Source organism: Morone saxatilis, unplaced genomic scaffold, assembly GCF_004916995.1.
Source record: "Morone saxatilis isolate NCDOM2014 unplaced genomic scaffold, NCSU_SB_2.0 Contig19, whole genome shotgun sequence".
Taxonomy (NCBI): domain Eukaryota; kingdom Metazoa; phylum Chordata; class Actinopteri; family Moronidae; genus Morone; species Morone saxatilis.
This window is the reverse complement of record NW_023339751.1, coordinates 18,498,565-18,509,610: the sequence shown is the minus strand read 5'-3', so window position 1 is coordinate 18,509,610 and position 11,046 is coordinate 18,498,565. Positions and strand designations below refer to the sequence as shown.

The 11,046-nt window shown below is 39.0% G+C and overlaps 1 protein-coding gene across 2 annotated transcripts in view; it reads left to right on the top strand.

The window, feature by feature from the left end:
• Window positions 1-9,111, top strand: part of LOC118329242 (galectin-related protein-like) — a 10,270-nt gene extending 1,159 nt beyond the window's left edge. For both annotated transcript variants that reach the window (XM_035663300.1, XM_035663299.1), the window contains exons 4-5: window positions 673-859; window positions 3,891-9,111. In XM_035663300.1, coding sequence (XP_035519193.1) covers window positions 673-859; window positions 3,891-4,034 — 331 coding nt within the window. In that variant the 3' untranslated portion in view covers window positions 4,035-9,111. The remainder of the gene's footprint in view (window positions 1-672; window positions 860-3,890) is intronic.
• The last annotated feature ends 1,935 nt before the right edge of the window (window positions 9,112-11,046 follow it).

Below are 11,046 nucleotides of genomic sequence, written 5' to 3'. Positions count from 1 at the left end.
CACACACGCACGCACACACACCTTATCTGGAGCCTGGCTTTATCTCACCACAGTTAAATGAATTTCTTTCATGTCATCCATATGCATGCTGAGTGATTTTGTCCTTAGGCTGGTCAGACTTGCACAGCCACTCCAGGACACACTGAGTAATGCGTGGGCAGCCAGAGAGAGAATGGTGGCTTCTTAAGTATGCAGAGACAGGGCGTTCCCTAACCAGCAGGGAGAAAAAAGGGGGGAAAAGGAAAGAGGAGGAAAAAAAAAGACTTGTTTGGGTGTGTCCTTACCCTACATGGAAACTTGTGTCAAACTTGGAAGAAAAACCTCCCCATGACCTCATCATGTTCAGTGGCTGCTGCTGGCACAGTTTTCGTGCCAAAGTTCATGTGAATGTCCTGGATGACTGAGCTGCTCCAGGGCTCAAAATACACAACTGTTTTCCGTTTGTTGCAATTTTTTTTTTAAATTTTTTTTTTTTTACTGTAATCATGTCTTCACACTCACACAAAGCTGGTTGTGTGTGAGCAGCACAGCTGTAGGGGATTATGCATAATTAACACACAATTGGTTACACAGCAACAGCAGAATTATGCATTATGACTTATCCCAGATTAGTTGCTGGACTCATATGCTGCCTGTCTGACTCCTCAATCCTCTCTTTCTTTCCTCCCTCAGCTTTGACGTGAGTCTGACCTGCGGCCGTGACTCAGAGAAGGAGGAGCCCCCTTATGATGTTGCCCTGAAACTCACCGCCCGCTTCGCCGACCGCCAGTTTCTGCGCAGCGCCCGCATCTCTGGGAAATGGATAGGGGAGGAGGCGTCCACCGCCTACTTTCCCTTCATCCCCGATCAGCCTTTTAGGGTAAAAATCATTTTTCTTGTGCTCATGACAATTTCTCATGCCAGATGATTCTGGTACTACATGTTCACAAGAAGGTTTTGATTGTCTTTGTTGGTTCTTGTTGAACACGTGAGGATTATGGGATACTCTCTTTTGGTCCTCCTGCAGACCAGTTAGAAAGTTACATTTAACCCAGATCTCACTTGCTTTGGATCTATTTTGGCCATTATTTCTATGATTTCATTTGTGATTTGGCCCTACAGACACAGTCTTACAACAAGTAAAATTATATTACTTAAACCATCTCATTTCAAAGTGAACCTGCTCAGCAGGTGTGTTTCTAATTGTGCATTGTGAAAGTATTTGCATGTTGTGTAGCTACTGTTAGAATAGTAGATCAGTGTTGAAGCTGGATCTTTACAACAGAAATTAGGAGTAAGAACTTTATTGGAGTCATCACATCTGCATCTACAGAATTACCATGCTAAGTAAAATGTTATTATTACCAAAAGGACTGTTAGCCAGCCTATGAAAATGAGTCCCATTGATTTACAGTGTTATAAAGTGTTTTTATAGCTGGTTTAAAGGTCCAGTGTGTAACATTTAGGAGGCTCTATTGGCAGGAATGAAATATACTGTTTAGAAGTATTGTTTCATTAGTGTATAATCCCCTGAGGAATCCAGGAATAGGAATCTTCATGTTTTTGTTATCTAGAATGAGTCGTTTCTATCTACAGAAGCCTGCCATGGAGTCAGGAAGGACAAACCAAAGATAGGGACGTTCACACCAAAGTTCTATCTTAGTAGGGGAGGGTGAAGCGAGGAAGTTTCACACGGCTAGATGCCACTAAATCCTACACACTGGACTTTTAAGGCCAATGGTACTACACAAAACATTTAATGTACCGTGCAAACAAGGCAGTCAACATAAGGGGCAAAAGGACAACATGCATGCAGGCTTTTTAAAAATCTTTCCTCAAAGCAATTCATATTGTTTGTGCATATGTGCGCCCGCAAAATGGACACCCTGTTTAGTCTGACACCTTTAGATACCTGGCCATTATCTGTGTGAAGTAGGCGTGATTCTCAGATTGTTGGTTTTCTAGCAGCGTTACACAGTCCATCAACCTCTGTTTTTTTCCAGGTTTTTTCAATTTTATTGTCCCATGTAGTTTGTTGGGAGGTTTATAACATAGCGATGTTAAAGCAATGATACATACAATGTACACTCTCGAATAATACTACTATAATATACGTACACTCTCTTTCAGACCCAATCCTAGTACCAGTTTTTTCTTACAATTTTCTAAAACCTTTAAAAAAAAGAAAAGAATCGATTCATCCAAAAAAAGCATAATGCAGATTTATTGCTAACGAAAATATCTGTTCATATCACCCCTAGCAGTAATGTGATTTATATGTGATTCACAGTAAATTGGTTACAATCCTGTTGTCAGGATTACAAGTAATCATCTATGAGAGAGATAATCACATGTTACAACAGAAATGTTGCAAATGTTCTTGCAGTATAGAAATAAGAGACAAACAGGACATGTTTTTTATGCTACATCATAGCCATCTACTGTAAATACAGATTGTATCCTGTGTAGTGGTCTGTTAACTGCATTAGGGTGAGCATCAGCTGTTTGTGTGATGGAGGGAGTGGGGGGTTGAGCAGCAGCACATATGCATTATGAGTAATTCTCATAAGACCTGAGGACTTGCTAGCTTTGCAATCATATCCGCTCTAATAATTCTGAAAATGCACATGAATAATGCATATGGTGTTCATCAAAAAATAGTGAACTGACCAGCTTTGAACAAGATAATTTAACTCTTAAACTTATCAACATTTATACTTAGAGTAGAAATCTCTATACTAAAACTGAAGACACAACAACCACCATGTTTGGCTTATTTTTAGAAGTGATCCCTGCGTCTGGTTATGTAATCTCAGCTCCCTGATAAAGTGTCATTGTTTGTGGTTGAAGCGTGACCAAGCAGGTCAGCACAGTCATGACTCTGTCAAAAGCTGGGGGCTGTCGCGCAGATGGCTTCCAACAAACTGCCTCCTGAATTCAGAGGCATGTGGACAGGCACATGATGTGCTGTGGTTTCAGAGCAGGACGGTGGGTTTCTGGGAGTTCATGGAAACAATCTGCTTCAGGAAGTGGGATCACACCTTCAAGTGTGTTTTCTTTGCTACAAACCATAGGGAAAGATGTTTACACTGATGCATTTTTGTGTTTGGCTTGTTGAGGTCCACCATGTGCAACTGCAAGCAAAAGTGTCATGGACTCACTGTTTTACTTATTTATTAGCATTTTGGTGGTTTGTTACATGTTAAACATATTAGTGGATATTAGCATTAATCCAGATTGTGATTTGGACTTGTTATATAATTTTGTACAAACAGGATTAGCAGATAAATTTGAACATTCCTCTCAAGAAACCCAAAAATTTTGGGTTTAGTAGTTGTTTCCTGTATTTAGTTAAAGCTGCATTGATAAATGTTTTTATATTGAAAATAGTAGTAGTTTAGTAATAACCTCTAAAAACCCCCACTGTACACTACCTGCTCAGCTCCAAACCAACAGCAACTAGTGAACTCAGTGGGACATTTAGCAGCTAAAGAACCAGATTTTTCTGCAGTGCTTTTCATCACTGTAGTAAAGTAGCTTTTTCAAAAGGATCCGCAAATCTATAAATATATTCATTTGATTTTAATTTGTTTTTATGAAGCAGAGATATTGTAAATGCTTGAAAAGAAAATAAGACTTAAGGTGACAAACACTGTCAAAGATATAGTTCAAAATTTTGAGAACATTCGCTTCTTCACTTTCTTGCTGAGGGTTAGCTGAGTAGAGCAATATCATTCTCATCTGTCTGTTAAATATGATGCTGGCTGAACCTATTAGCTTAGCACAAAGACTAGAAAAAACAGCGAAATGGCTGCTGCCACTTTTGATGATTTGTGTCATCTGGTCTTCACCTCCTTCTCTCTATTTTTCCCATCTTTCTGTCCATCTTTTCTGTCTTTCCCTCCCTGCAGATTGAGATCCACTGCGAGCACCAGAGGTTCCGGATATTCGTGGACGGACACCAGCTCTTTGACTTTTATCACAAAGTAAAATCGTTGGCCTCTATCGACACAGTACGGATACAAGGAGATCTACAGATCACCAAGCTCGGTTAACCTAACCCACTCTTCCTGCTCTGCAAGTCGCGTGCGAAGCAAGGACTTGATCACAGATGACCATGCACACATATGCGCCTGTTACGTCATCATCCATAACCCATCATGCAACACTACAGCAGCATAGCAACTGGAAAAAGGCTCCGGCAGTGACAAGTTTGAGTTCTTCTGTTTCATTCACTTCTTTCCATTCCTTTCTATTTGACCAGGATCTGATGTGATGATGCTTTGAGGGTGAATGTGTTTGCTCCATTTTCAGGTTTTTCTCTTTGTAGCCCCAGTTTTGTCAGATCAGGGATCTCACGGCTTATTAATAGCACGTTCATTTTTTATGTTGAATACTTTAGGGATGCTGAGATAGAGGCAGGTGTGGAGTACTTTCAAGGATGGAAAAAAGATTCAGATGTTATAGAAACCAGTTACTCAGGAAATATCTGGCACTTAGCAGCTAATATGAAAGCAAACGGTTGCTTATGGGTAAAAATCTGGTGACTGATTACATGTTTTAATTCTGCAAAAAGACCTTTTAGGATAAACAGGAAACACGCATGTTGATTAAGCTAAAAGGAGACACTGATCATAGTTTTAATTTTTCATCCAACAACAGTGATTAAATATGATGTAGAATTCTGCAGCATTGAACCTGAGCAGTGATAAGATGTTCAATCTGAGCCTTGGCTAATTCCCACAAGGGCAGAAACATGATTTTTCATATCAGATACAACTGGTTTAGAGCAAAATGTTGCAGGTTGTTTGACACGTTAAGATTTGATTTCACTCAAACCAGCTGGATGCGTGTTTATTGTTGCAGTTATGGTCTAAAACTCAATCCTCTGACCACAGTAGAGCGCAGTCTGACACCCTGTTTCCTCAGTGCTGATGTATCTCTAACTCCGTAAGGCACTCCCCTGCCCTCCCTTGGGTTTATCCCAGTTGTCATGGTAACACGCTGCAGTCTCACCGACCTAAATACCCCAAAATGAGGATTATATCATGACATGATGTATCAGAAAGCATCCCATACCGTACACTGCATGTGTTGGTAGTTTTAGTGAACACTGCGGTCAATCTCCTGTAGAAAGAAAGTCCTGTGTGGGGAACAGGAAGTAGAATTAAGACTGTGGTGGGCAAGGAGAGTGAAGAAATGGCTTTTAAATTAGTTTGAAAATTGGACTCTGCTCTCTGCTGTCACTGAACACATCTGTCTCATGCAAACCTCCTCTGAATTGTTATTTCTAAAACAATATGCAACTTATTCTCATAGAAAACACTCGCTTCGGTACATATTTAGAAGAAGTTGTGCTGTCAACTCAAACTAATATCCAAAACCTTCTGTCGCATTCAACAGTCAGGTGGTTGTTTGGAAGCAGAATCAGATCCTGATGGTATTTTGAATGTATAGTATTCATGTTTCTACAGTAGCATAGAAGATATAGTGATGCACAACATTATTACTTAATGTCACAGTTTTTTGGTGGGATGGCTGGTGCTGTTATAGTCAATATTCAGTCCTGCAGTATGTCTTATGTGTTTTATGGCGTTAGTGAATCATTCCACATCATGAGTGTCTCGTCCACACTGAGCAGATAGATGCAGGTTTTTTACAAGTCTAATACAGTTGTGTCTTAAATGCATTACACAGTTTTGTCTCTATAACAGTTTCCACTCTAGTAGAGGTTATCTGCAAAGCAAAACTCACAGTATTAAGAGTATTATGTCTTATGTTACAATGTTTACACCTCCTACAGTATCAGTTGAACACATACAGTAGAACTAGCTAAGAGTTTCACTGCGTAGATTTCTGGGTACCACTTTCTACTGTAATAATGGGTTTATAAGATGTATCTTATGGCTTCTTTAATGAATAATGTTTTACTTAAGAGCTATCTTTTGGGGTGGCCACATCTAAAGTGATGTTACAGATGTTAATAAATCATCAAGAAAGTTTCCTGAATTTCTCACTTTATCACAAAACATCAAGTCTTTGATTGTCAATGTGGTCTGTATGAAAAACGACAAAGACAAAGTGAGTGTCAAAAACTTTTCAACTTGTCAACCCAAAAGTTGTCCCTATTAATGAGTTATATGATCTGGAAAACCATGAATCAAGCCATCATTTACAACTAATAACCCCTTTGTAACTCCCTAAATGGTGAGTTATAAAGTCATTAAATAGCTGACGTCTCTGGAGACAGATGATGTAGTTCATATCAAAAAGAAACTGAATGCATGCTCTGCTGTGTCATGGTTCGTATCCACTTTTTAAGCAGCTGGACCCAGTGAAGAAGCAAAAAGTAGTTATTGGTAGATTGTCTCACAAGGCTGCACAGAAGTACCATTAAAATGTTGACATTTCTTACACTTGACATTAACAAGCTAACGAAGGTTTCCCTTCACGTTTTTGCTGCTGTGAATTTGGAGTAAGCCATGACATCTGTGCAGAACAGTTGCACTGACTTCACTGCAGGGCACTCGGTAATTGATGCTCACACTAATGAAGCTTTCTGAGCAAACGTTTGAAGAAACCTCTTTGTTTAACATCTCATTACTGTCTGTGCACAGTGAGCTGCAGCTGTGTGCAGCATTCAGCAAAATACAGAGAGTTTGCTTTCCGTACATGCATGCACTGAGTACTTATTAGCTCCTTTCATGTAGCAATAAGGTTGCTGCTGCGAGACGGACTGCTCCGGAGCAGAACTTGTTTTCTCCTGGTCTGTCAGACAAGGTCTTCCTCAGTTCCTTGTTTTCGCTTGGCACTGCGCTGGTTTATTTTGGACACAAACAGGAAATGAGGACAGTTCGGTATAAGAGGGCAGTGAGGAGTGTAGTTTGAAAGGAAGTGAGCCAGTGTGATGCGTCATTACCCCAGTGTTACAACAGAACAAATGTGTACAAATAATGTGTAATTGTGGTGACAGGGTGTGTTTTTTGGATGCTGTTTTTGTGTTCTTTCTATTAACCGGTGACCATTTGTAACGCTACAGTTTCCTGTAACAACATGTTAATATGCATCATGTAAAGAATATGAGAATAACTCAGCAGTGTGTTTCATGGATGTGGAAACTAGTGTGTTAAAGTGTAACACAGGTTCATGTTTTTGGCTCCTCGGCTGTCACACATGGAGCCGAGCCGGCAGCAGTTAGCAGCATCGACAGCGGCAGTGCTGCTGCTGCTGCTGCTGCTAGGAATTATGGGGGAGGGAGATGAACAATTCAAGACTTCCTGAATTAAAGGGCTCGAACCAGGGAGCATTTGTGTGTGCGTGTGTGTGTGGGAGCTGAGCTGTGTGTGTGTTTTGGCTCAACACAGCACAGTTTAACTCTGCATCAGCAAATAGCTTTTTGGACTGTTGTGGGTTGTCCAGCTGTGTACGAGCACAGTGTGTTTTAGGTTTTCTGCACAGCTGGATGATGAGCTGATGGTACTTTAGCTTACTTACTGGTACTGGTGCACTTTAAAAAAGGTGTTGTGTCCACCTAAGGGACGCACAACTGCTGAGTATTCCAGTATAAAAATCAGTTTCGGTACACGTGCTTAGAAAACCTCAACATATATTGTGTTGCTTCTTGTGTTACACAACAGGTCCCAGTTCCTGATCTCCTAATGATCCCGCATATTTGGAAGAACAATCCTGGGAAACATTAATTCAAATCACTACTATTTTAAATGTTCTTCAACCCTTTAAAACTGAAAAAGTGAATGTTATTCCCCTACTGATTGTAATCTGATGATAAATACCCAGGTAGACATGCTGTTCATGTTCACCTCGTTTATTTAGAATCCATTCTTTATATAAAAAATAAAATAAAAATAGACCAACCGTCCTATCCTCAGTTAAAACCAGAGGGCGTCTGATATAAGAGAAACAGTTTATCTGACCCAGGTCTGTATGCTACCCCTGCTTTTGGACTTTGGATGTACATATTTACGAATGTGGTCTCTCTGGCTCCGTTTTTACATGAGGAATACCAAGCTGAGTTACAAGCAGAAAGCATTTTGTTGTGCATGTAAGCTAGTACCTGGCATTTTGTATACATGAAAGACTGAGGTGTTATATTGCCAGTTTTCTTTTGCTCCAGTCAAGCATGCTGTTTCTTTTTTTTTTCTCATCTACTGTATCAGGTGTGTTTCAAGGGCAGAGTTCCCCTTGTGGTTGCATTTTGTTTTCCTTTGATCTGTTTACCTTTATAGCCTAGGATTCCAATTTAGTATTTACCAAATTAAAATCTTTGAAAATTATGATAAACAAAGCAATATTATGGACTAAAGTATATAAATCATGTTGTCCCCCATGACTTTTAATAAATATAACAACACAATGATTTTCTAAAAAGTGCTAAAACCTACATGACTGTTGTGAGAGCAACTACATGATGATGTCCATTTACAGAATTAAGTGTCCTCTGAGTAGAAGTAGGCTGATCTGTTGCTAACGTATTGTGTGGTTGTACAATCATTATGATTTAATATTTATTACGGTGTAACCAGCAGGGTTGTGTGTGTGTGGTAACGTCATACCTACTGTATTGGTAACGTACTATTTTATGCTGTTTATATGAAGGCATCTTGAAAAGTTTTTTATAATGATGAAAGTGTTTCTGTGGTTCTGGCCTCTGACATGTACAAATATTACATATTGTACTTTTCTGTATGACACAAAGGAAATGTGTGAAATGAGTATTGGATCAAAGATTATTTTCTTTTTTTAACTGCAAAACAATGCTAACCATCATTTTGTGTGTTTTGGGATGTACCAAGTCTTAAGATCACCAGGGTGTTGGCTTTTGAAAGTCTTTCATGTTACCAAGCATCATGTTGGCCCCCTCTGTTGGCTGTTTTTCAGCTGAGCAGCTTTTTTGTGGCGAACATAAACAGGAGCACTTGCATTTACAACACGTTGCAGATTTAAAAAAAAGAAGATCCTGATTTTGTGTCTCATTAAGGATGTGCACTGGACCAGTGTTTAGAAGAAGACATTCCACCATTGTGTTAGACCTCTAACCTCCAAATGTTTGTTTCCTTTATGCTTTTGTAAAAACAGCTACTTTGCAAACCAATAAACTTCTCATCTTGGAAATGTCCTTGTGCTCAGATGCTTCACACTGAATATTCACCCAGACAACAAATAAAACGGGTGGCTACATCCCTGTTAAACTACAGTGTGTACGTTTTTATTGAGGGAATTTAATTCATCACTAGTGACAGAAAATCCCTCTGAGGGTTGGCTAAGAAAAAGCACATATTTTATTTTTATTCATTCTTACACTATAAAATATAAAATTTTTACACAGTTTGGTCCATAGCCTGTATTGTGTTTGGGTCTGTATATAAGCATTCGCTACTAAGACTGTTCCTAACTGTAATTATAATAAGCAATGCAATCATATTTCAGGCTATAAATTCTGAACACTTTTAGTTGTGTTATATAACTTTTTAGTTTGAGTTACATTACACTACTTGTAAGGAAAAGTTTTAAAAATGTACTAATCTCACAATAGCAACTCCAGATTCCAGCGCAATCATACAATCTCCACCACTATATTTATTTAAGTTCACTCTTTAAAAAAAGAAGAAGAAGAAAGTTATCATCCAAGGATAAAGAACATCCTTAAAAGGAAACACACAATATGTCAATAAACATATAAAAATATCAACATTGAACGAGGTTCAAACGTGGCATAGAGGCAGCAGATCAGACATTAACCAAAGCCTCATATTCTTAATAAAATAAATACCTTTATAAACTTCAATTTATTCATTTGAACCATGTTTCAAGACAAAAGAAGAACACATTAGAAAACGAAGAATGTCTGACAGGAATGAAAAACAGCACATTTATATTCCAGAGTAAATCCCAAAATCTGAGTCAGAAATGTTCTTTCATGTTTAACAGATGCATCTGAAGTCTCAGAAGAGATGTCTCTTCCTCGGCAGGAGTGGGATCCCAACACGGAGCCGCACCAGAGCCAAGATCAATTATTCCTGCAGATCAAAGAAGAAGAAATTGAGCTCACAGCGATGCTGGAGGCCATTCCCTCCAACTGTGTGTGAAACAACTTGATAATGAAACAGAAGGACGTGCCAACTGTCAGGCCCCTTCATCAGACTGCTCTGCTGCTGCACTTGTAAATAAAGAAGAGGGGAAGCTTGACTCAGGCTCTTAACCGTCATGAAGCCTTCCGTCAGGCTTTCTTTCTTTCTGTGGAAAGACCAAAAGAAGTTGACCTCCTCATTCACAATCTCACACTGAGGTCAAGTTCTGTCACATTTACTGTCCTTGCTTTATAAAGGATGCATTAAAACACATGCTTGAGTAAAGCCTGCTTTCAATTAGGGATTGGATACTTCTCTCTCTGCTGTGCTTTTTTGTAAATGCATTTCAAATTCACTCCAAAAGGTTAGAGATTGGTCTACACAGTCCCCAGGTATACTTAAAGGAGCTCACTTGCTCCACCTCCTGGCCTTTAACTGTTTTATTTAGAGTTTGTAAACAGCAAGTCACACTTCATTGTATTATGATCTAGTAGTATCTATGCATTTTGAATAGAAATGTTTTGTTCATTTTTTATTTCATTTATTTAAATGTAATATTTAAAAATCCACAAGCTAGAAAGCAAAAGAAGAAGTAGGCCTACTGTATTAATCCCTCCTTGGGAAATTCAATACAATTTAAAAGCTGTCTGAAGAGTAAAAAAATCAACGAAAAATTATGTCAGTAAAGTAGGTTGTCAAAAATAGTCAAAGCAGTAGACCTATATAAACTGTCGTAGCCCTCCTTTCTTGGTTGGTAGCGTCCTCCAGTCCCTCTGGTCTGTGTGTAATGAGCAGGCTACTGTTTGTCTTGGTACTGTATGTATGGCGTGTTGGTCTGTAGTGGTTAGTCCGGGGGTTGTATAAGTCTGACACTGTGGGCCTCCCTCTTCTTGCTTTATTTGCTTAGCTTCCCTTAAATCTTGAAAACTTATGGAATCATGATGATGTTACTTGAACCAATAGACAGTAAAAAAAATAG